This window comes from Montipora foliosa, chromosome 6, assembly GCF_036669935.1.
Source record: "Montipora foliosa isolate CH-2021 chromosome 6, ASM3666993v2, whole genome shotgun sequence".
NCBI classification, from domain to species: Eukaryota; Metazoa; Cnidaria; class Anthozoa; order Scleractinia; family Acroporidae; genus Montipora; species Montipora foliosa.
In genome coordinates, this window is record NC_090874.1 from 11,272,626 (window position 1) to 11,298,595 (window position 25,970).

Below are 25,970 nucleotides of genomic sequence, written 5' to 3' on the forward strand. Positions count from 1 at the left end.
TGAAACTGGCAACCGCTTGTTTTGGAAAGCCGATCTTTTAACATGTTTTCAAGGAAACAAAAAGAAAATTAACTGTGAAGTTTGACGAATTAAATGCTCTCTGTTCTTGAGTTACAAAGGGAATTGTGACACCCGAAAATGGCACGTAAAGTTTCGGGACTTTCGAGAAACGGCCCCCTGGTATGCATTTACATTTACATTTTTTATTTTTACATTTTTACAAGGTTTCGCTACTGTTTCAATTTTCCAAAACATCTGGCTAGCCCTGCGTGGTATTCTCAAAATTTCGAGATTTTGCAATAAACTTTATCTTACATCTGATTGGAGACGGTGCTTCCTTTGTATTTACATCTGCAAAATGGTTAGACTCGCAAGTCTTCTGGGATTTGGACCTATAAACCGTAGGCCTCATCTCACAACCCTTGATCAAAAAAACTCAGTGGGACGTTAAAGATCGCACACACTGATTTAAAAGAGCAGGTTACGAAATTCACGGTAGCTTGATAGAGGGCCACAAGTTCATTCCTCAATCGCATGCGACTGTAGCTTACATCGCGACTTCACTAAAATCGTATTGTCACGGTGTAAATCAGAAGAAAGACACCCTCACTAGAGGTCCACGAATCGTGCGCATGCAAACGGTTGAAAGTCACGACGTACTGCTAGTTGCATTCGAAAGGTCGAAAGGGAAAGTCGTTCTGTCAAAATCGCCCCTTGTAAATGGTCGTCACGTCAATACAACAACACAGCTCTTCCCTTGCAACCTAAAATGCCCTTCCAAGGCTTTCATTCGGTTGAAGGTTCAACTGCGGGATCTTCGTAAAACAAGGTTGTTGAATAACAATGTGTTAATTGTGAAATGACCTTAGTTATTCTTTTCTGGTTTTTTTACAGCCTTGCCCATGATATTGACGCTCGAGTACAGATCACGAATCTTTCGCAGTATTTCGTCAAACAATGGAAGCTCCTTTTTCCTCCGGGAAAGCTGGTAACCGGCAAAGTTTTGAGGTAAGCTTGAGCCGTGCGCGTTTTGCTCATGACATTTCGTTCCAGAAACCCAGTCAGCAGCGACGAAGACAGGGAACGATAATTGTCTTGTTTAGGGACTTCTTGTCCAAAAAGTAGCAAACGGAAGATTCATTGGGAGTTTTCTTTTATGAGCCTGCGCATAACCGTAACCTTTTTCACATTACGACCATTTTGAGTCCTGAGGGACTGAAAACTTTTGTTTTGCACCCCTCCCCCCCCCCCCCCCAATCCCCCTGAACTTGCTTCCAAACACATCAACTGGAGGCTTGGGGTACGAACTCTGTTGTCTTTGACCAGTATGACCGCCGGGTGACAAAAGTCCATAGTTTTGAGATCGACGTTGTTTTCACTGCGCATGCTCAGACCCAAAGACTTTTATTCCAAGTGGCGCTATGGTGTCCATTCTTGAGGTGTCGAATACTTCTCCCTTTTTGCAGTATTGACCCAACCAAAGGTCAAGTGGAATTGTCCCTCAAGGGAAAAGATGTCGGAGGACCTGACCCAGCGCCAAAACCAAAGCGACTTGAAGATGAAGAGAGAGAAAAGAAGGAGAGAAAAGAGCAGAAGAAGAAGAGAAAGAAAGAGAATAAAGAAAAGAACGAGTCAGATGACGAAGCCGAGGAAATACTCAAGAAACTCAAGACAGGTCAGTTATGTTTTCAACAGTCGCGCAGTTATCTGTTCGAGTCCTGTTTTTTTTTGTCTTTTCAGGCTCCCTTTGTAATCGATTTAGTTTCTTTCTCGGTTGCGATTATTTGTCTCGTTTATAGTCTTCAAAACCCGCAGTTCAAGCCACCCTTTAATCAGTCGAGGCCAAAACAAATGCCCCTCACCGAAAGCAGAGAAGGAATTCATAGACATATGTTGAAATGACGAAAAAAAGGAAGGGATTATATTTGGAACGAGAAGCAAAATATAAATGTTACCAGTTGTCTAATTATACCTGATGAATGTTTCGTATTACCGACCATTCTTGAATGCACGAGTTTATATTTTTACCATTCAGACTCTGATCATGAAGATATTCTTGAAAGTGACAGCGAGGAGGAAGAAGAAGAACCGATAAGCAGCTCGGATGAAGAGGTTAGAGTTAAGATTAACTCTGAAAAACAAAACGTTACGTTCAACTTTCAGTACATGGATTGGTGTGGCGTTAATTAAGTCATTGCAGTAGTTAATCAATATATTTTAGGTTCAGTCGCTTATCTTCTCATTTGTTTTCTTGGGTTATTATGTACTCAACAAAATATCTTGTTTCTGATTGGCCAATGGCGAATGCATAAATAGGTTATAGAGTGCAATACGGAAGTTGCTATGGAAACACCGGGGAAGCGCCAAATTTGAACACCAAAGTGAAAAAAAATGGCTGACAGTCGGTTTGCTTTGTCAAACCAAAACATCGTTGAGCAACTTGAAAAAAATGCGAAGAACAAAAACACGTTGAAAGCTACACAGACCTGGGTGGATGTCTGCCAAACATGGGCGACTGAAAGAAAACTGAACCCAAAACTGGAAGAATACTCAGAGAGAACTTTCAAAACATCACTCGTGCCCATAAATCACGAAATGCACGAGCAGGTTCAAACGATTTTTTATTTATTATATTATCAACAAAACTACTCAAACGTGCTACTTTGTTCGTGCTCGTATTCTTCCAGTTTTGGGTTTGGTTTTTCGCGTGCTCGCCACGACGAGCAAATTTCAAAAGATTTTTGTTTCAAAATGAGGGCTATAGGTCTAATTAACATAAAGACAAAAGAAAGTGAAAGTGGTCGCCATTTATGAAAGTGGTCTATAAAGAGAAATGCCTCCTGCTGTAAATAGGGGTTGTTTTTCCTTCTTGTAACTGATAAATACTTTCATTTGCTTTGTCTTCAGGGTCCTGAACACAGTGCGTCCCAAGCAAATGGATTGGCAAGATTACAAGTACGTTATTGTCGTTCTCTGCAACGAAAACTATTTGCTACGCCATCCCATAATGTTAAACCTTTGCACCGCATTTGAATTGATTCTAGTCATTTGATCACCGAGCAAAGTCCGTAAGAGTTTCTTTCTGTATTTGATCTTAATCAGCTGTCCAGCGGGTTTGACTGGAGCGAGGCTGGAGAGACAAATCTGAGCAGCAAGAGGGAGCACGAAAGCGATAAGGAAAGTGGCGATAGTGAAACAGAAGCCAGCGCACAGGTGAGCTACTACGCCTTACGTCTACACGTAATTACCATCGCGCCAAGAAAATACACTTATTAATTTAATGTTTAGATATGAATTGCGGAGTTTTGATGGAAGGAAGGAATGATCATCGCAATTACCGTACTCTGCATTTTACTGCATTACGAGTTGTTGCCTTGCAATTCATGACTATCGAATGTGACTCAAGATGGTTCTGCTTTTCTTCAACATCTGTAGGTTGCTCGCAAGAAGACCAAACGGCAAAAAAGAGCTGCCAAAAAAGCGGAAGAGAACTTCTTGTATAAGGTATTGGAATGTAATTATTGCTGGTTTTCACTCACGTGATCAACAGCCATGTTTTTCAACGAAAACAAAAGGAACCGTTTGCATGATAATAGAGTTAAATTCCCGGAGGATTTGGTCGGGGCACCAACATGGCCGCCTTTTCTTTGTTTAGGGGCACCAACATGGCGGTCGTGACGTCATGTGAAAACCGAGAATTAGACAAGTTTGTTGATGTTAATTATTGACGGCACGGTCGCGGTATATGAATTCCGTGATGATCGCGTGAGTCCAAGGTTGGGGGGGGGGGGGGGGGGGGGGGGTTGCCCTTAACCAGTGGCTGGGACGCTGGATGTGGATGTGGATGTGGAACACGGCGCTCTCCGTACTAAAAAGAGTTTATCAAAGTATGTTTCTCTCCATCTCTCTATCTTTGTAGACTGAACAATCGCTGTTAGACCAGGATCGCCTTCCAGAGACTGCCGAGGACTTTGACCGTCTCGTTGTATCATCTCCAAATAATTCGGTTGTGTGGCTGCAATACATGGCCTACCACCTTCACACCACAGACATCGACAAGGCAAGGGCTGTGGGCGAGAGAGCGCTCAAGACAATCTCATTTAGGTCAGTGAATTTCAAGCCTGTTTGCTTTTGGGTCAGCGGTATATTTATGAGACCAAAGGTATCGTTTCGTCCCCAAACAAAACGGCTTCAAAATTTTCCACCTACTAGTGAACTGCTGAAGGAAGAAAGCCAACTACACTGTGAAGGCCTACTAAGCCCTAAGGAATGTTTGGAAGCTTTAAATGATATGTCGCCGGGAAAATCACCTGGTACAGATGGTCTGCCATGTGATATCTACAAATGTTTTTGGGCAGATATAGGAGAAACACTAACAACGGCTTCAAATTTCTCTTACAATAAAGGAAAACTCGCCACATCACAAAGACGGGGAATTATCAAACTCATCCTTAAGAAAGAAGCAGATCCCAATTTGATTAATCACTCATTGTCTCATTAACCCATTCACCCCTATACTGGCCAGACTTAGTATTTTACTCTGTCTAACGCCAGACTATTTTACTCGTCAATGGGGAACCCCCAGGAGTCGATGGGTTAAAAACTGGCGCCCTCTCACTTTATTAAACTGCGATTATAAAATTACATCAAAGGCCATGGCAAACAGAACTTATTTACAGAAGTTCAGACAGGATTCATTAAAAAAAGATGTATTAGTGACAATATACAGACCTTGGATAGCGTGATTAAGTACGCAGAAAGCATGGACTACTTCTTTTTCTTGATTTTGAAAAAGCGTTTGACACTCTAGAGTGGTCTTTCATAAACCAAGCCCTTCAGCATTGCGGTTTCGGTCCTTCATTGTTAAACTGGGTGAAATTATTTTATTGCAATATCGAGAGCTGTATACTTAATAATGGATAGACGAGCAATTTCTTTGCGTCAAGTCCAGGGGTTAGGCAAGGCTGCGCCTTATCTCCCTATCTCTTCATCATATCGGTTACCGTAGAAATCCTCGCTGAAGCCTGCCTTATAGCTAAGAACTTTATCTGGACGTGCAGAGCGAAAGGATCCTGTCCAATAACAATACACACAATAACTTCTTATATCATTTTGCCCATATACACCAGATATATCAACACACCGAGTAATACAAAAAATGGGAACCATTTATTGCCGCTTTGAGCCTTGTATCTTAACCACAGACATACATACAAACAAATTTATTTTTTATATGTTTGATATTATGCATCTACCACATTTTCTTCTTCTTTTCACGACAGAGATCGAAAGGAAAAATACGATTGATGTTAATCCTGTCTTAAGACATTTATAATACCGCTCTCAAAATAAATAATGTTAATCCAGTTTTTAAGATATGTATAATACCGTTGTCGATGTAAATAACTCTGATCTGTAATTAAGTAGGACTATGATTAAGTGGAATTGTAGTCATGTTATAATCGATTTTACAACGTTAAAAGACGGTAAAGCCGAACGACAAAATAGTTGACTGTTCCAAACTTTAATCTTGGACGATTCGGACGAGAACAGTCATTGATACACGACACGATCTTTCTTATGATTCCGACTACTGTTTTCAAGTATGCAAAAAAACAATGTACCGTCTCGAATGACACCTAATATAACTAAGCGAGTAACGCAACACGTAACAAAATATCTCTGCAACAGTTAAGTGGACCTGTAGTTAAGTAGATATGTAACTAAGTAGCACTGTTTTGTGCAATTTTTCTTTCACTGTATTGTTGTTATTATTGTTGTTGTTGTTGTTGTTGTTGTTGTTGTTGTTGTTGTTGTTGTTGTTATTATTATTATTATTATTATTATTATCACAAAAAAATAAAATTTGAAAAAAAACAAAATTCATACCGTTACAAGTTCATACCGGTCTGAGTTCGTCCCGGTCTCATGTTTCAGAGATTTTGTGCTTACTATAGGCTTAAATAGTGCAGATTAGACAGTACTTAACAGTACAAACGATAAACTTGGAGTGCATGGAATAAACGGTTTTTGCCTCCTTGTTTGGCCCTAAAGTTGTAAGTTGTGTTATGTATTTGTAATACCGAAGTGTCAGATCAGTGTGGCGGATCCATTTTAGTCACAACCGTCGCGATCCTTGAATGGAAACTTGATCGAATAGTAGTACTGGCCTCTGTTGGTGGAAGGAAAAGGAAGTAAGCGCATTAGATCGTATACCCATGTATTTTGCTCTATATAAATATTAATAAAGTAAAGCAGCGTTTACTTAAGTAGATGCAGTTTGTTACTGGATCGATTAAGCGAAATCTGTATGTTGCTAAATTCTTGAAACTGTTATTAGAAATGAACGGCAAATTTGTCCCCTTATAGAAGGTTTCTCTCATTAGGTTGTTGTTTCGTAAGGTTCTCGTTGAGGTTGGCTTCGTCGTTTTTGAAGCTCGTAAATGATAAACTGTGTTGTAATGTCTGGACATGCGAAACGTCAAAGCCGTGGGAAAGGATGCATGCTAATGTTATGAACGTTGTTGTCAATCGTTTGCAGGGAAGAGCAGGAGAAACTGAATGTTTGGGTGGCGCTTATGAACCTGGAAAATTTGTACGGTACACAAGAGTCCCTTATGAAGGTGTTTGAGCGAGCTCTACAACAGAATGAGCCCAAGAAGGTCTTCTTTCAGTTGATTGGGATCTACACAAGAACTGATAAAATGGAGGTATGTTACCCTCTGATCGCAAAAAGCAGGACTTTCGTGTTCAGGCTCTGTGATAAAAATGGGCAGTGACCTGTGAAAAAAAAGGGACAGAAAATATTTCATCCACGGTAATTTATTTGCATCTCATTTCCATGCAGATCTCTTTTATTGATTTCTCTTGCACCTTCTCCTCAGTTGGCAGAACAGTTGTACCAAACCATGATTAAGCGCTTTAATCAAAGTAAGAAGGTGTGGATCGGCTTCGGCTCTTTCTACATGAAGCAGGGCAAGCTTGAGACGGGCAGAAAACTGCTGCAAAGAAGTCTGAAGAGTCTACCCAAAAGAAAACGTAAGTTAATGATCTAGAAAACAGCGGATGAGGGTTGAAGACTGGACAGCGGCCAGAAAGGGTAGCAACCTCGCGAGTGGCAACAACTAAACGTCCAGAATACTAAACCGAACCGTCTACTTTCCAAAAGGAAGGTGAAGGTAAGGTACTTCCCTAACTGAAAAACCTACAGCAAGCCAATGTAAATGCAACCAACCTCTGGAGAGATTGAATGACTCCCGCTAGCCGCCTGAAGGCGTCTTTGAACGCCTTGGCATAGAGAGAAGAACGAAAGACACACTCTTTAAGGCCAACGACTCAACGTCAACGCCTATGACTCAATGAAAGCATAACTTAACAGTTTTTTTTTTTAAATAAAGAGCCTTGTTTGAAGGAGTAAGGATTGCACAGTTGGTTAGTACGCGGCCTTCTGTGCGAGAGGTCCCGAGTTCGATCCTTAGTGACCCACAGAAAGCATTGTAAATTAGTCCTGAAAAGCCCAGAGGGGGAAAGACTGATAACTTCACTACACTACTACGTCACATCCTTGCTTCTTTCCATTCTGTGTAGCTTCAGGTAGCTTTAAATACCCTTACAAACGAGCACTGATGGAAAGAGGGGGGTAAGATGAGCGCACCGTCGGCTTCCTAGGAGAATACTCTGTTGAGGGTAATGGAACTTCCGACGTTAAATAAGGTGTACCTTTATACCTTTACATACCTTTACATGTTTTTTACGCAACCGTGGTTCGAAAAGTTAAGTGTCCTCAACGGCATTCTGGCGCCCAACGACTGATTTATTCGTTTTTTTATCTCTGCTATTTATACAGATGGGTTATTGACCAAGCGTGAGGTCAAGATGGCTGGATATTGGCCAAGTTCTTTCTTTGCTTGTTTATGGAGCGAGACGAAGTCGAGGTCCATAAACATGCAAAAAAAAGAACGAAGCCAATATCCAGCCATCTTGACCGAACAAGCTTGGTCATTAAAGGATTTATTATATGACTTAAAACACCAAAAAATGATCTTTGATCTTGCGGAACCAAGCGAGAAATCCCGAGCGGGCAAGATAGCTCCATCTTGCCCACTCGGGTTGCCAATCACGGCGCGCGATTTGCTTCATCTTGACCGCTCACGGAGCTGGTCATATAATAATGTTTATTCTTACCTGAGTTAACGGTGTTTGTGAAAATCTGCGTTTTTTGTGGCCAGGATTGGTCGATTGTTCTTCTGTTTTGTAGAGGGAACGGCAAACAAGGGCAGATGGCGTTTAAAACTAAACCAACAATCGTTATATCTATAGGTTTGTTGCTATTATAATTTTTTCTCTACAGACATTGAAACCATTGTACAGTTTGCTCTGCTAGAGTTCAAACACGGCGAACCTCAGCGAGGCCAGACAATGTTTGAAAGCATTTTGACGAACTATCCAAAGAGAAGTGATCTGTGGTCTGTTTATCTGGATATGTTGATCAAGCAAGGAGAAGAGGAGCCTGTTAGGTACGTTTCAGCCCTTCAAACTGTGTATGGTGGAGTTTTTACGCTCTGAGTTGCAGCATCACGACTATGTAAGATTCCTTTACCACTGCATTGATATCAGATGTCCATTTGTTGAAGATTGCTCGACGTCTTATATGCTAACCGAATCACGTCGATTTAAATACGAGTTGCACCCAACCGGTGCCTCTCTCCACGCTCGATACACGCCGGTGGCATGCGTTTAATCTCTTTCCAAGATAAGAACGTTTTCCTTTCTCCGGTTATATTAATTTCACACTTAGCAATGGTGACAAAATTTTCTTCTTTTAGTAAGGGGTACTCGTTTATTCTTGTTCTTGGCACCGGAGCATTTATCTTTTGTTTGGCACCAGTGGCATGTTTCCCAGCGCGAAGCACCTGTGGCATGTTTCCTTACTTTGCAACATTGGCATGTTCTCTCGCGCTTACATTTTTTTCTGGTTTGGTGCCGCCATCAAAATTCGTCGCGCCAAGCAGTGCTTGCGCGTTTCCTTGCTCTTTTCATCAGTTGCCGCAGGTTTTACCACGCAAAACAGTGGTCGAACATCTACGGTTTCCCGCGTTTCGTACGGACAGCATTTCTTTCCCGCCGCTTGCGTGGCTTCCGACTCGCGCTTCTCGCTCAAAATTTTTTTCCTTCGCTAAGCACCTGCTGATTGTTACTTGTTTTACTCGCTTTCCGTTGAATATTTTCTGCTACGCCGAGCACTGGTGGAATGCTCCAGTTATGAGGAAAGTTGAGAAACGATAGCGGTTACTGTTGTAGCAAAGCCACAAAAAAAGAATACTTTTGGATGTTTCAGGAGGGAAAATGATCGTGTCGCACGTGCCGCACGCATTTGAGTTCATTTCTTTTGTGTCCTCAGCGGAAAAACAGCATAAAACAACTACCAGAATTCAATTTGTTTTTCTTTTCTTATTTAAATTTTGTATTCCCAGTGGGGTAAAAATAACAATAGCTCTAATTAGCATGAGACAAGCAAGACCTAAAGTATTTACATTGAGTATCAATATTTCCAGGGATACATTTCTCTTCGGACACTTCGTTTCGCCATGCGCATTACGGGCAATAAAATTTTCTGCGTAAGCTGCAATCTCGTTCCCAGAGCCTCCATTACCCTTGTCCAGCGGAAAGGGCGCGGGAGGCTCTGGAAGAATCCAAAACCGGAACCACGAAATCCTGGTTCCGGTTTGTCTGCGCCTGCGTGAAGTTTGATGACAAATGGTCGACCAAATGCAAAACTTTCATGTGTGTTGGACCTCCCTCTAGAAACGTTAGGGAAGGCTGAGTTTGCTCTGAAAGAAGCACTGTATGAAGCTTTAAAAAGTGTTGTCTTTCATCGAAAGGATACGGTCTGTATACTCCCTACTGGATGTATCAGCTGTTAGCTTATGTATTTGACTATTTCTTGTCAAATGTGGTGTCACCTTTTAAATGCATTAATGTAAGATCAAATAAATAAGGTTAGAGGACACTTGAATGTTCGGGTTTTCAAGTATCGCCGTTAGAGCTGTGACCAAAAGATCGATTGTTCAACCTCAACAATCGAGGAGTTTTTATAGGTTCCTTCGCAAATTTTGTTTGCTCACCCAGAAGTTCTTGTAGAAAACAACAACATTTTTAATAACGTGCTGAAATAAAAAACCTCTAAGGAACGCATCAAGGCGATAATGATGAACGAGGCACATGTGGTAGTGGAATGGTGAGTAGACAACTAAATATAATATTTTGAAGTGCAAAAAAAATATATCATTTTAGGATTTGAATATGGTGGCTCAAGTTGTATCCTGGGTGATGAAAATCTTCCATGGCCAAAGTCAATTTTGTCTTTTACGACTTTCTGTGTTAGTGATCACCGCTTTGACTGACTTTCTTTCAGGCAAATATTTGAGAGAGTTATCCACATCAACTTGTCTTCTAAAAAGATGAAGCTGTTCTTCAAACGCTATCTGGACTTCGAACGAAAGCATGGTGATGCTATCAGTGTAGAAAACGTCAAGACCAAGGCGATGGAGTACGTTGAATCTAAAGCAGCTTTGAACTGATGAGAAATGGCTTCATTCACGGTTGATTCATGCGTGGCAATTCGGAAATCCTCCCTTCATGCTAAAACGGAACCGAGCCTAACCGCGGCTTACGGTTGGAAATCAAGGACAGAAAGGATTACTTTCTTTGATAAAGTGAACTCGGCTCGATTAATTGGGAAGAGAAACTTGGTGCATTGCTATTGTTTAGTCTAAGCACGCCCAAACAACGAATTTCGACTTGTTGTGTCACTTGAATTAAACCACTGTATTTTGCACAGCAGGTCTCTCCAAACTCTACAGGTGGACGGCAGAACCATATGGTTGAGATGGATTTCTCGGAGTGAAACATAGTTCGTCGCAAAACTAAATTCTTGTTTTGGACAATTGCATTTCCGGGGAACTTTTTAAACTCAGTACTCATTACTGGTAGCAAACAGTCGTCTGTTTTAAGTAGTTACTGTCATTAGAGTGAATGAGTTACCTTAACGCCATTAGAATTAGTGGCTGATAAATTAAGAAATTTGGACATGTTCTCTACGAGCAGAGCGATGTTAGTGGCTGTAAGGCCGGGACACGCTGGGCGATAAGTCGCTGCGACAGAGTCGCGGGGACAAGTCGCCGCAGCAATAGACCATTTTCGAATTCTCATGGCTGGACTGGATCTAGCATGGAATGGAGGCTAATGCGGGCAAATCTTTTCAAATGCAAATTAATTTGCCTGCATTAGCCTCCATTTCATGCTAGATCCAGTCCAACCGTTAGAATACGAAACTGGCCTCTTCGCCTTGTGTGACACGGTTAATTTTATGAAGATCATTGTCGCTGCGGCAGAATTTTGTCGCCACGATCAGTCGCACAAATTCAAACCAGTTTGAATTGGTGCGACTAATCGCAGCGACAAATCGCAGCGACAAAATTAGCGAAAGCAGTATTTGTCGCACCATGTGTACACTTCCGGCAACGAGTCGCTGCGACAAAATATAACTGAACCAATGAGAGAGCGTCTTATGGTCAGCCATATTGAATTAGAAGACTAGTTCACGTTCCCCTTCATACGAGATCATTGCGTGTGCACCGAACAGGCGTCGTGTCACAGTGACTTGTTTTGCAAGTTGTACACATGGAGCGACTTGTCGCCTAGTGTGTCCCGGCCTATATGCTCAAAGGTGAAGTCTATGAACTAAGACAGCTTCCAATTATAAATCAGATTATAAAATTAGACCATGATGACAAAAAGAAAAGTAAATCGTTCGTTTAGGCCCTTTTTTGTGAGCAAAGTTGCCCCGGGTTAGAGGGTCACCCTCCCGGCCAGCCGAGTCAAATTTAGCGAGCGTTTATAGACCCTATGCAAAAATGGCTGCCTTTAAATTATTCTTTTGTTCATATTCAAAATAGCCCAACTAACCTCGTTTTTGAGACAAAAGTTCTAAAGAATTTGTTATCCCGAACGAGGTTAGTTGGGCTATTTTGAATATGAACAAAAGAATAATTTAAAGGCAGCCATTTTTGCATAGGGTCTATATGAGAAAAGAATAGACCTTTTTAGCCTGTACGTTTTGTTTTCCCATTTCCAGAGCACGTGATGTTACTCTAGGGAACAGTTTCTTTCAAATGTCGTCTTATGCACGTGCATATGTATGCATAACTTATGAATAAACAAAAGGAAAATTCCCTTGAGAACAAACAAAACTTACAAGCTAAAGAAGTCAATAGAGGTTTTGCATGGCAGGAACAATAGATTCTCTTTCCCCATGGGAACAAATCTTCTTTCTAATGCAAAACATTTTCATTGTTCCTGCCATGCAACAAGGCTGCCGTGCAAACCTCTTACCCATGTCAAGAGCTACTTTGATCATTAGGAGACTGGGAAGACAGCGGTTGCGCATGCTCTCATTATCTTGCCTTGACCGAGTTGAGCCGGAGTGTTAAGTATTTATGAGTCAATGAGTCAACGCGTTAGTGCAGTTAATTAAACCATAAAATGAAAGATAAAATTTCAGAGAGTGCTTAGGCCTAATCACTGAAACGAGGGCTCAGGCTTAATCAACAAATTATTGCTATATTGACCGTGAGTCTCATTGACTCATTGACTCATTTGACTCATAAAACATGCGTTCTCGTTGAGCCGCAGTCCCAGACATAATTGTTGGGACACTTTTGTCTCTTCCTTCCCTCTCGATGTTGGTGTGAAAGATTTGGTGACTGAACTGCGATAAACAATATTGAGAGGGGCAGGCAACGTAGGCATGAAGTATCCCAACTATTATGTCTGAGATTGTGGCTATTTGAGCCGAAGTGTTTACATGGAAAAAACGTTGGCCCGGCTAGGACGGTGAACCTACCGTCGAAAAAGGGTGACCCGGCTAGGTAGGTCACCCTTCTAGCCAAGTGCACTTTTTTTTTCTCGTGTAAACGGTTCGCCGCGTTTTATAAGGAAATGTAGCAAATGTTGGCTCGCCCGTGGTAGCTCGGGTAGGCGCGACTCTTTCTACCCGGGACAACTTTTCTACATTTAAACGGAGCCTAAGTGGAGAAGTGTGGGCTTTTGCCGTATTGGGTTTTCAAACTTTTAGTGCTTGCTTTACACTGTGAAGGTTTCTTGTGTGAAATTTTCGAGACATGCTACAGTTAAATGTGCATGTTTTAAGATCTTAGTCGCTTCGTTCTCGACAACCGGTATCTTAACTAGCTTTTGTGTACCTTCACGGTAAAAGGGGTGCAACGCCAGTGTACCATTTGCGCATATTACAAACTGAAAGCAAAGTCGCTGTCAAATTGGTTTGTTGTCTCTGAATGAATATACCGATAATCTCGAACTCGTTCTCTTTATATGAGCTTTAAGGGCTCAGGCCCAAGTTGTTCAAAGGGTGGATAACTCTATTTAATTAACGGATAAACACTAGCAAAAACAATTGCGTTATCTAGTGTATACAGGAACCCATGACCCGGAGCCTACAACTCTACTGTGTTCGTGTAACGGCGTTTTCACAGATCGATTTATTTTTAGATTGAATTTCCCGCGAATGAGACTCCCACAAGAGCCCGATGACCAATTACTAGAAATTAAGCTGACGTCATAGGGTCACCGAACCGGAACTGCCTTTGTTTTTTGACCTAATTCGCAGGAAGGGCTAGTCTAAAAATAAACCTACTTGTGAAAACGCCGTTTCACAGACGCTGTATGGAAGTTGCACGCTCCAGATGGGCTCCTGATGGATAGTGATTTATCCAGTGGATGGCGCTATCCACCCCTCGAACAACTGAAACTTTACGGGCCCGTTTCGGATGTCACAATTCCCTTTGTATCTAAAGAACGGAGAGGATTTAAGTCGTCAAACTTGACAGTCGTGTTTCTTTTAGTTGCCTTGAAAACATGTTAAAAGATCGGCTTTCCAAAACAAGCGATTGGCAGTTTCACAAATGGATTTTCGGGCTCGAAAAGTTTTCGGGATTTTCGAGAAACGGGCCCCAGGTCTCTAAAAGTACTGCCAAATTTCTGGAAAGTGGTTCTGAGAGGCGACGATGCACCCTTGGTAGAAGGACTATGCATATGAATAGTGTAGACAAAATCGTTGCTTGAGCGTATGATCAGATGTCACCTCCGACGAGTACGACAAAATTGTGATATGACGATCAACATCACCTTCCCCTCCCTCTTGTTTTCCACATTAACACTGGTTTTGTTATTGCATGATACACTTTACTTTACACAACTCAGTTTGTAGTCGAACTTAGGGTGCGTTCGATTCACCCTATTTCGGAATAGGAATACATGGGATAGGCTGGGAAGAAATCCTTCGTTTTTACGCTTGGTTCAGCGGTCAGCGAACAAGATGGCGGTTACTTTTACTTTATTTAATATAAATGACCGTAATCTTTTCTAATTGTACTTCATAGATAGCTGCCTAATTTTCTTAGCCCTTATGGTTGTTATAGGCAGCTAATACCTTATTTTTCAGTTTCCAAATTAATGTACTACTTTATTTGTTTCCTGTTGGTATAAATAAATGTTGTTGTTGCTGTTACTGAGATTCACAATAAAATTGTCAAACACCTGCTAAAATGCTATTTTAAACATATCTTTATTGTCCTTGTTCTTTCAAAACGCCAAACATGCTGTTTTCAATCATCGCTCCACGTCCTCTTATTCCAGAATAGAGTTAATCGAACGCACCCTTAGTATACCACACAACTTTAAGAACATGTTAAGAACGTTTTCAGGCTCGAATCGCAAAAATAAACACATTCGGCCTCGGCCCCAAAATTAATCGTTCTTATGAAAATAGTACTGTATTATGTGTTAAAGACCAAGACATCCATCCAAATTGTATAAAATAAATTCTAAGTGTCAGATTAATTGCTTCTGTTTTATATCTTGTGTGATGCACCTGAACAAAATATTACGGTGAACGACATGGACATTTTTTGTTCTCAGGAAAAAGCCAGTAGCGGTTAGCGGTTAGCGACGAATGCTTGTATGTTCTACACCTAACTGTGATCGGTCAATACCTAACCAGCATTACTGAAACATTTCAGATGTTAACAGGTTTTTCAATGAAGCCACAAGACGCAAATGTGAAGTGAAAAATATGTTCAGGGCAAGGCAGGGAATATGCACTTAATTATTTTTTTCGTTTATCATCCTAAATGACTTTAAATGAGACCTTTTTTTCCCAACCAAGGTCAAGTTGTTGAAGCAATATTGGTGAAGGTTGTTCTACATGAATGTTTTGCTCCTATTTTGTGAAGCATCGTCGACCCTGCGTACAAAATATGCTTCAATTCTCCCATTTTAGCCTATTTCCTTGAGTTAAAAAAAAAAGAACAGGCAACACACCTTTCTGGGACGTTTGTGACTTAGCGAAGAGCTCAATGGTTTATTTCATTTGTTATGCGCTGTTAGCCAATGCTCATGTTAGGGGTTGAAGGAATTGATTCTATTTATAGTGTCCTTGGTTTCTTTGCTCGTTTAGAACCAATCAGCTCCTTCTATTTTAATATCTCATTACTTTTGCAAGGTTTGGTATCTCAGGAGTTGTTATATAAATGTGGACATATCGGAGCCTTCGATTAGGAGAGGAAGAATATAATTCTCATGAGAAATATTGGTGTCACTTTTCAATAGTAACGACTTGCGTTTGAAACTAGAACTGGACATATTTATTTCGATTCCGTCTAGACTGATTGTTGTTCTTTATTTTTTGTCTGTGATGTGAGACCTTAAAACGACAACGATCCAGTTGAAGTTCTGAATTTTCCCCGAAACTGTCAAGGAACTTTACGAGGCGAAGAGCACTTTTTTTTTAGAAATATTTCACCCCTAATTGTTTTCAATAACATCAGTGTAACTTTTATAGCTTACTTCTCAAAATCTCTAAATCTTACTCTCAAAATCCGGACCTTAATCACTCGAAAATCTTGTATATTGAATCAAAAATTTACGAGCAATCTGTCTTAAATTGAGAGGAAGGAATTTTGAATTCCGGTTGACTTTCAAAGAATCGCACGCAACAAGTTTCGAGACAAATCCGTTACAGGATTTTTCGGATTACTGCAAGCAGAGTTCTTCCCTGTTTCATAAGAATTAGCGGAAGTCGTGGCTTTGTTTACATCAAAGGACGTGACCAGAGGATCGTTCTGTTTTGCTGAGTGATGATGACGTCATGTTCATGTTCTAAAAGTGGTGGTGATTGGTAGATATTTGAGCCACGGGGCAGCTAGTTCTGTTGATCCGTGACGTAGATTCAAACCAGAAGCGCGCAGGAAACACCAGTTTCACCACCTTTCTCTCCGTATTTCCGGTTGTGTCTCGAAAATATCGGTAGAAACTGAAATGATGTTTTGGCCCTTGACAATAGCAGCTGGAAAGCTGTTGGGAAATAGCATTTCTTCTCAAAGGTCTCGTTCTTTTCGAGTGTTTTGGACTTGTAACCGTGACAATTGCCTTTCGTGGGCGGAGCTGTATGGCCAAGGTAAGGGTGATGATTGGTTAAAAAATTCCTGCTTGACAAGACAGGTCTCGTGATGCTGATTTCACCCGCGGCCGGAATGAAAACAATAACAAAGAAGAAAATTTGCTCGGAGAAGAAGCAGGATCTAACTTTTTTCCCCTTTGAAGCAAGATTTACAGCCTATAGATCCTTTGAAGTACATGCAGCAAGGAGTAGAATTTGCCCCAGTATGTTGATTTTATTGGAAAATACTTTAATGTCCTCGGCAGTTCGCATGCTTCCTAGATTTTGCGATGTCTTCCACATCGATCGTGGTTGTGTTTGTTAAGTTACATAATATTCGCTCGAAGGTTTTTTTGGTATCCTTATTTTTCAGCTTTCATTGGACGTGGAGAGTTGTTTGGAAGAAAGCTTTGGTGGTTTGTTTTCTCCATTCGAGGAATATGGCTTTGAACGCGGAAAGACTACCTTCTTTGGCGAGAAGGAAGGAGAAAACACAAACTGGGACAAGGTCCAAGAATTGCCTAGCCCCCCTTTTGGCGGGCTGGGGGGAGATTTTGATATGGAACTGGAATTTTTCAGAACTGACATAGACAGTGAAGGCTGCAAAATAGCTGGGCCTACTTTAGCTGAACTGAATGATCACCGTTCGTTGTCGCCGCTCATCAATCCTGAAATGGAGCGGCTTCATCGCATTGCAACTCGGACGGAAGGGGAGAATTCGTCTTCGGGGGATAGCACAACTACTCGCAAGCCGCAACCTTATATCGCTTTGGAGCTTACAGCAGAAAAGATTGAAAGACCGCGAATGATTGAAATGAAAAGAGACTCGAATTACCATTATGGAGGGAGAGTTGAAGTTCAGAAAGAAACTACCGAGAAGAAACTTCCCAGCAAGCCAACATGGACTATGACCCAAGACACATCTTGGCACAACGAGCGCGAAAAATCTGCTTCTTCAGAAAGAATTATAGTTTTGCCGCAAAGAAATTCAGGAACGCGCAGCGACGGTGAAGTTTGTAATAGCCAAGTGCCAAAGTTAATTTCTGCAGAAATGAAAAGTCGATTGTACAACAACGAGGTTACAACAGAGGTTTCTGCAGAGAAGGTACAGAAAAATGAACCCGAATCAATTGTTAACGAACCCGACAGCCCAGCCATGGAGGAGGAATCCGCTGATGAATATATGGATAGCGACGAGGATTTTGATGTTGAAAGTCATCTTCACGGGACTGGCGTGGCCAGAAATCGCAAGGGTCGAAGGGGAGATCAAGATGACCTTTCGCCAAATCCAAGAAAACTTTTGGAAATAATCCGAGAGCTAGAACGTCTAAATAAGATTATCGGCGACTTGAAACCAATACATCAGTTACCACAAAACGCCAGGAATAAGTCACGTAAGGAGAAAAACAAGCTTGCCTCAAGGTATTTAAGCGTATATTCTTTAATGCAACTTGCAGAACGTAAATTTTTTTTTTTTTTTTTCTAAAAGTCAAGAAAGCTTTTCCATCGTGTTCAGCTGTGGTATTCAGCAGGAAATAGAAGTTGATAAAGTTAGAGTTAAAGCTGTAACTTATTTATCATTGATTATTTTAGCTCTGTTTTTATTAAGCTTGATTTGGACGCTCTTCTGGCTAAATGCTTCTGATTAGTTTCGTATCTTCTTTTTTCGTCCACTAGAAGTAAAACTAAGTTTTCGTAGTATGTTTTGATGACATCAGTGTCGTTGTCTGTGGAAACTAGCATCAGATGAAATTATGGTGGATGTTGAAAGTACTGAATTCATTGCATTCTTCTTCTTTCTGTGAAGCTATTAGTTTGCAGGATCTTATGATCTGGTTTTAATTGTAAGGACATACAACGTGGACTTTGGTCTGATGGTGTAATCTTGCACGATTTGAAGTTTTATTTTTCCCATGATCGTTAACAGTATAAAAATAACCTGTAGTAGGCATATGTTTTTGTCAACAAGGGAATGACTGCATGTATTTGCCCAGGCACGAACTATGGCAGAAATTGCGCAGGAAAGAAATTGGTGATAAAATATTCTGGATTCTCAATGTGTGTAAATGTAGAATGCATGAAAATGACCTTATAGAAACTTATCACGTGCAACAGCACGGTTTCACCAGAATCGTCAACTTCCCTCAGACTATGTATGCGCAAGGTAGTTAACCAAAGGATTTGCGCTGTCACCAAAAATAACACTTACCACGTACATTCTTGTACATGATTTTGGTGGAAAAAGTGCATTACAAATTCAAGAGAAAAGTTCTTTATTTTTTTAATTGAGGAATGTGGTGGATGCATGAATATAGTCAATCACATGTAAGTTCTGCAGTTTTTGCTCTCAGTGACTCTAAACTTTCCCCGTTGCCAATCATACTTGAGTGACATTAATTTTGATGAACTGTTCAAGGGGAGTGAAATCTGTCAATCAGGTTAGGGGCTGTTACGCTTTGACTCAGTCCGCATTGACTGTTGGCAGTGAAAAACACTTTTCAAAATTTGAGTTTTAGAGTCCATAAATTTATCAAAGGCAAAATGTGGGACAAACCTATTTCACGGCAGCACTCACAGTGATTGTTGCCGTGTCAGTTCCTCTCATATTGTATTTTGATCATCTGTTTATATACCTCAAAAACCAAAATTTGATTTGATTTGCGTTAACTTGTTAATTTCAATCTACAGTGTCCCGATTAGTGCTCTACAGCGCTAGAAGATTAGACACTTAAATAAAGTTCCTTTCCTTTTTTCCTTTTTTTTACTGCTGATGCAGCAACTTTTTGGTACTGTCTCATAAATTGTTGCTGGGCTATTGGAAGCCAGTCCACAACTATGCAAATTTTAAATATTTTGCCAACTGTCCTGGAGAGGAATTAATCATTTGTGCCCTTATTTATGCTTGGATGAAAAGAAGCGCAGTTTCTGCCAATGGAAGTGTTCACTTCATGTACAGTCATGTTGTAACTTCAAGGTACACTGTAAGTGCTGTCAGCTGAAGTTGGATGCTTAGACTGATGGCAATTGCCAAGATCTTGATTGTTTGGGTATCACAACGAAGCGAAGCCAATAACATTGTTATCATACATTATACACTGCTTTATTATTGTTTTCAAAAATCACCCTGCTGGTGGAGGTTTCTTTTATCCTCTATGTTTCTTTTTGCTTGTCTTTCTACGTACAGTTGTTTTTAACCCATTGACAAGTAAAATTGTCTGTCGTTTGACAGAGTAAAATACTAAGTCTGGCCGATTTAGGCTGGTTTGGGTGTAAAAGGGTTAACACTGTTTTCTTTCGCTGAGAGAAAAACCTCTGCCACCAAGCAATTCCTTTTTCTTTGCGCATGTTATATGCTGATATTACGTGTACTTTTAAGTCTGTGGAACATTTAAACACGCCACTACTTTGTGGTTGGCGTAATGATAACTTCTTTCCCTTGAGGCCAATCACAGAAGTGACATGTTTCATGTCATTTCTATATCAAGGGTACCCACTAGCATACAGGGAAGGGAATCTTACCATAGCAAGGCTTTTCTTGTGAGGAAAACATTTGTATTGCTGCTGCGAAGAAAGCCCTAAAGATAATGTTGATGAGGGATGTTGTTGTTTGTGTGGAAACTAGTCTGGAAATTATGCTTGCGTGGCAATTAATCTATAGATCTTTTCATTGTTTAGTTTTGCACCGGTACCATCTGGTGATCGTGTTTTAGAGGTGAATGGTAGTTTGCCCCAGATGAACGTTAATGAGAAAAAGTGAATACAGCTGTATCCCCTTTAAAGTCTTTAAAATAACATTGTCAGCTTCATAAACAAATTTTGTGCCTTTGCTCTTAATATAACTTCAATACCTGGGTTTTCTGTTTATTTTGTTTTAGAGAATTATTTTGTTATGTCTAATACCAATGCAGCTGCAAAGCTGCAATTCCAGAATTAGAATTCATTAATTGTAAGTATGGCTCAAAATATTTTCTTATCAAAACCTTCAGGGCTTGCAGATTAAAGAAGAAAGCCCAGCATGAAGCTAACAAAGTCAAATTGCAGGGGTTGGAGATGGAGCAACGTGAGTTGTTTGACATTTTTCTTAGTGGTTAAAATCTCAAGAGAGCTTACATGTATAGAATGCAAACATCCCTTTGTGAGTCCACCCCTTTGGCATCCCTGGAAGCTTTTTATTTGCTTAAATTTGAGCAATTTTGGCATTGTACACACTGCTCCCCCTCTCCCTTGGTTGGCAGGTTGGAAAAATTGTATTGATTGAGCAAGGTCTGTATTTTTGCATCTTACCTGACTCCAAGCTTAACTGAGTTAAGTTTGTTAAGTTATTAGTACAAATTTAAGTAATCAATGATCAGTATGTCTTCTGGTCAGGAATGCTAAAGTGAAACTGGAAAACAGGAAAACTCCTTTGTTTGGCATCTCATAGTCCATCTGCCAACTTGTACCAGTGACAAGAATGGCCTCATTAAGCCCAGCTGTCATTAATTTTGCAAAGAGTATATATCTTAAAAAGAAAAAAAAAACATGATTATATCCAACATTGCTGAGTGCTCGTGTTGCTGACATCATTTCCTTTCACACTTCATTGAACTCTATTGCCAGTAAGGGCCAAGTCGCACTAGAGGGCAATTTCGGATTTGTTCAGGACAAATCTGACTTCAAATCGGCCAGTGACAAAAATATTGTCCGGAAAGCTACAGTCGCACTTGAGAACAAAATATGTGAACAAAACATCACACCATGCTGTGACCGTCGCGAGTCAAAACTCGTGTAGAAGGAGATGGGCTGGGAGTTCCTCCTGACCGTTGAATGTATAAGGGATAGGCATCGGATAGATCGATCCTGGTGGATATTGAGGAAATTGTTGCCCCATTTCATACGGAACATATTGGTCGCTCGCGCCTGGATTCATGTTGTTGCGAAATGAGAACGTTATCAACTTTACCGCGAAGTCTATCGCACAGAGACTCTGCTACATATCACCTGTCAAATCATTTCCGAATCAAGACACCCTCGCTATTGTTTTCCAAGATTTGTTTCAGTTTGGCCTGCTCCAGAGGTAGTCGACGGCATCTTTGAAGTTTGTCCGTCTGCGACCAAATTATGTCCTTCAGTGAACAAACCAGTCGCACTTGGTTTTACATTGTGATGACAGATTTTTGACATAAGTAACAGTTTTGTCCTCTAGTGCGACTTGGCCCTAATAAACAAGGATCATCATTAAATTTTATAGTAACATTTAATAATTATGCTACTGTACGTTGGCTTCAAAACTTAATTAACATTGTTATTCCTGTAAGCTTGTCCAGAAAAACCAGACATCACTTTGATTGAGGAAATCTCTCCAGGAGTGAGAAATATTGTTCATATAGGCGTCTCACTGTTTAACTGGAATTTTTCTCCAGAAATTTACTAACATGTATTGTCCATGCCATTATTAGTAACATTTTTCCTCCCACTGAAATAAATATTTATGCCATAAAATATTGAAGTGGTACTTTTTCTTTGGATTTCAAAGCTATGACTGTAAACACTATTAAAACACTAAGTGACCCCAGTTAAAAGCCTTAATTTGAAAAAGACACTTGTTTATTTGAAGTACCGCCATTAGTAACTTTAAAATCTTGAGAGAGGTGGCCATGGATTGAGGAGAAAATGACGTCAAAGACTCACCAGCTTATTATAAGAATGCAATGCGTTTGTATGCAACTGAAATAATATGCAGCAATAAAGGGAGTTTCAGGCTTCAGATTTTTAAACTCATGTTTTGCATACATAACTAAGTAATTGCTATCGCTAAGTGCCAATGAGACAGTCAATATATAATACAATGTAGTTTGCAGATTTGTATTAGAGTTCCAGAATACCCATCAGTAGTTGAATTTTTTTTATTCAAAAGTATTCTGTACTGCAACTCAACTTATCTAGTTAACAAATTACATGCACACTTATCTCCAACAACAATGTAAATGTCCACGTCTTTTAATGCAATAATATGGAAAGTGTTTAAGTAAGTTGTATTATTGCTCGTCTGTCTGGTCGAATCTGCTAGCAACATATGCAAACTACAAGGAGTACAGAATTTTGCTGCTTGCATACAGTAGTTTCCGGGAAAGGACGTTTGATCACGTGTCTCCAGCCCTGAAAAACCTGAGATCGATACCTGAGTTAAGTCCCACCTGTATCTAAGAGATGCCATCTTGGCCTTTAAATTTCTATGACCAAAGTACCAAACTATCTCAGTTCAAATTTTATCTCCAGAGGGAACATCAGTGGTTGGGCGACCAGATCATCTTCCCAGCTTTATAATATACATGTACTGCTTTTTTAAACCAAGTAATGAGACAGAGATCTTTTTATTACAGAACTGTAACTTTGTGGAATGCCTCAAAACCCCAGTTTAAATTTAAGTGAATCTCTTATCATTCTTAAACTTAGAATAAAAGCCTTTCCTATAAATCAAATTTTAATGTCATAAATTTTATGTGCAAATAGTTTCTCAATAATTGCTTATCAATAATTTTTGAGTATTATTAATGCAAGGAATGGCAGACCATGAAATTCAAAACTCACACTCAAAGTAAACAGCCTTTGGGTAAAAATCTAATCTCAAAATTTTGACAGGCAGTTGTTCGAGCAAGCACACTTTCAAAATCTGAAGGAAAAAAGGAAGTGATTTTTTTATCATGATAGTACTACTGTTATACATGTAGTAACTAACTTTTTGCTTTAGACTCATGCACATATTGCATGCCTATTTCTGTTGTTTCAGAAATATAGCTCTTGTTCCCCCTCAGGAAGGGTTCTGGTCATTTCAACCTACCATCCTATCCCCAAGAAATTCTAGAGAGAAACCAGTGGAGGTCTACATTTTCTTAATGAATAAGAACTGGTTTGAATTATTTTAAACCAAGAAAAAATTGAACAACCACAGTATACATGTACATGTAAGAATGTAAAATTTAAGGAAAATATTTAAGGCAAGGAAATGCTAAGATCAGCAGGGATTATACTGCTGACAGTGCTTTAGACAAATTCACTTGACAGTAAAAATTAATGATTAGAGTGGATCAGAATGAAACATATTCATTGGCATGGTACTAGACACCAATATACACAAAAGGCTGGAGATGTGAACCTGCTGAATTAATTATTTTATGCATTTCATCTTTAGAGCGCCTGACTGATATCATTGGCAAGGTGAAAAAGGAGATTATTAAAAAAGCAAACAGACCTTCAACACCCAAGACAAGCTTGAGCAGTCAAGTAGAATCCTTAATGAAGGCAACATTTGGTGAGTGAAGTCTAGTTCATTTGAGTTTTTAATAACCTAGGTTGTGAGGGTCACACAAAGATGCAAAACTCAAATTGATAAACTGCCCATTACAAGGCCATCACCTACTCTTTGTGAACAGTGTGTGGGTTCTTTATTGTCCCATGTTATTAGGGACCTGTTATTAGGGACCCCCCCCCCAGCTAGCTAGCTAGTCCATCGCATGGTTACCTGGCATTTTGCCGGTACCCATTTATACACAATAATTATAGGTTTAATTTGCAAAAACAATAGTTCTGCACACCCCACACATGGGTTTTATATTTCGCTACATCTTGTCGTGACAACAACGTGAAATGATCAAATTTGAGGTCATGTGGAGAACGAAAGATCCTGACGATGAATTTTCAATTTTCTCTCTTAATATCCACACTGTTCTCACCAAATTTATTCTTGGAATGTGTACTCACAATTTCCAAGCCAAGCGAGTTGGAGTAATCGCAAAGTTATTATAGTAGCAGGAAACAATATTTTTAGGCAACGTTCTCGCAGAAGGTGGCATCTTCCTTGCTTAAGGTCCCTATAATTAACAGCAAGAGTTGTGAGGTGGGGCCTACGGTTTATAGACTGTCCTTATCCTAACCCTAATTGCAGTTATTTCAAGACCTCGAGTGTTGGGCAGGTGTGGTTGGGGTTCAAACCCACAATCTCCCTGCATATCATTGGTAGTCCGATTCTCAACCTTGGATCTGAGCCAACCGGTTGGCAACAACATCCTAGTATGCAGCAATAATGAGCATCAAAAGATAAGAATATGAATTGTCAATGGAAAATGCTTTCCTGGTAAAAAAAACCCCTTGACCTTTTTGGTCAATACCAGAGGGTCTACTTACATTTCCTGAAGTCAATCACATTATTTTATTAAAATTAATGTCCTTCCAGGTATTCAGCTTGGTTACATTAAATTTCTGACCCCACACTGGTCTCACTGATATCTGTATAAACATGAGTACATACTTCATTCTTACACACTTTTGAAATAGGATAGGGATAGACCCAATTTGTGCGCATTTCCTGTATTTGGAACAATAATTATTTACCCCTGAGTATCTGGGAATCTACATGTAGCTCTTAAACAACTTTTAGAAACAATGTACTTAAATTTTATTATGACAAATTCCTCCTCAACTTTTAACTTATTTTAGATAGATTGCACTAAGTGTTATGTAATAGTGTATTGGTTATCCATAATTCAATTGTTTAATATACATGTTTATGTATTTTTAACTTTATAGATGCATATGATTTTTATCTAGGGGCCTTATAATGAGGAATTGTATTCTGTTAAGCCCACCTCAGATTCATGCGTACATGGACATTCTGTGTTCATATGTAATGTAATGAATTTTGAAACTGATTAAATTAATTACGGTAGTGTGGGTAATCAAATGGTGTTGAGTGAAATTAGGGAATAATTTCGCACTGGTTTAAGAAATTATTTGATTTTGGACAAAACGGAGGTGAAATTATACCATTTGATTAGCAATTAATATCGTGGCTGACAAATTACGTTCATAAGATGTATGCCATTTTGGCACTGTAGGAAAAGTTGCCATGGCAACATTGTAATTCACATGTGAACTTATAAATTAATGCTGAAATTTCACGCCAAAATTAAGGAGTAATTTGTCACCCATGTTATTAAATTAAATAATTTTGTTGTTGGTTTTCTTTTTTTGATTTGCAGGAAATCAACTTGTGGCTGGCCACACTTCAGATTTTGTCCACTCTGTGCTGAAAGCTACAGCCCAAGAAAATCCCATATTTGGAGAACTGGATGAGCTAAGTTTGTGCTTTTGAGCATAATCCAAAGTGGTTTTTTTTTTGGTTGGGGGGGGGGGGCGGGGGTGGGGGTGTGTGGGGGAGAAGGTGTGGCTAGGCATTTATTTTATTCGTACTGTTTGTATAAGAGGGTATTCACATACATTAACTGCAGCATAACTCATGCATTGTTTTGGCTGGGTTTGTTTTTATTAATTGATAGACCATTTTACACTTGTAGCTACAAGTTACAGTACCTGGCCTAACAACGGAAGTGAAGCTGCCGGTGACCCTGTTTTGATACATACCTTTGTGCTTTTGTAAAGTTAATGTTCATGTTTACTAAATATTAGAATTACAACA

General features: G+C 39.9%; 2 protein-coding genes and 1 long non-coding RNA gene across 5 annotated transcripts in view; 2 read left to right on the forward strand and 1 right to left on the reverse strand.

Moving 5' to 3' along the window:
* Window positions 1–11,781, forward strand: part of LOC138006672 (protein RRP5 homolog) — a 56,323-nt gene extending 44,542 nt beyond the window's left edge. Inside the window, exons 38-49 of the mRNA XM_068853140.1 lie at window positions 895–1,008; window positions 1,467–1,675; window positions 2,036–2,112; window positions 2,908–2,955; window positions 3,103–3,213; window positions 3,436–3,504; window positions 3,920–4,104; window positions 6,542–6,710; window positions 6,885–7,038; window positions 8,351–8,516; window positions 10,415–11,179; window positions 11,458–11,781. Coding sequence (XP_068709241.1) covers window positions 895–1,008; window positions 1,467–1,675; window positions 2,036–2,112; window positions 2,908–2,955; window positions 3,103–3,213; window positions 3,436–3,504; window positions 3,920–4,104; window positions 6,542–6,710; window positions 6,885–7,038; window positions 8,351–8,516; window positions 10,415–10,580 — 1,468 coding nt within the window. The 3' untranslated portion in view covers window positions 10,581–11,179; window positions 11,458–11,781. The remainder of the gene's footprint in view (window positions 1–894; window positions 1,009–1,466; window positions 1,676–2,035; window positions 2,113–2,907; window positions 2,956–3,102; window positions 3,214–3,435; window positions 3,505–3,919; window positions 4,105–6,541; window positions 6,711–6,884; window positions 7,039–8,350; window positions 8,517–10,414; window positions 11,180–11,457) is intronic.
* Window positions 6,050–8,319, reverse strand: LOC138006677 (uncharacterized). Of its 2 annotated transcripts, none has more exons than XR_011123919.1 (3): window positions 8,185–8,319; window positions 6,720–6,780; window positions 6,050–6,172 (listed from the first exon to the last, which is right to left on the reverse strand). It is a non-coding gene; the product is annotated as an uncharacterized lncRNA (long non-coding RNA). The 2 variants fall into 2 exon arrangements; XR_011123920.1 differs by lacking the exon at window positions 8,185–8,319 and adding an exon at window positions 7,738–7,799.
* Window positions 11,782–16,395: 4,614 nt separating the features above from the next.
* LOC138006676 (uncharacterized) lies at window positions 16,396–25,690 on the forward strand. Of its 2 annotated transcripts, none has more exons than XM_068853144.1 (5): window positions 16,396–16,534; window positions 16,890–17,938; window positions 20,503–20,576; window positions 23,688–23,807; window positions 25,534–25,690. In XM_068853144.1, the coding sequence occupies exons 1-5, from the start codon at window positions 16,526–16,528 to the stop codon at window positions 25,644–25,646; spliced, it is 1,365 nt and encodes a 454-aa protein (XP_068709245.1). In that variant the 5' UTR covers window positions 16,396–16,525; the 3' UTR covers window positions 25,647–25,690. The 2 variants fall into 2 exon arrangements, with proteins under 2 accessions (XP_068709245.1, XP_068709244.1); XM_068853143.1 differs by lacking the exon at window positions 16,396–16,534 and adding an exon at window positions 16,594–16,740.
* The last annotated feature ends 280 nt before the right edge of the window (window positions 25,691–25,970 follow it).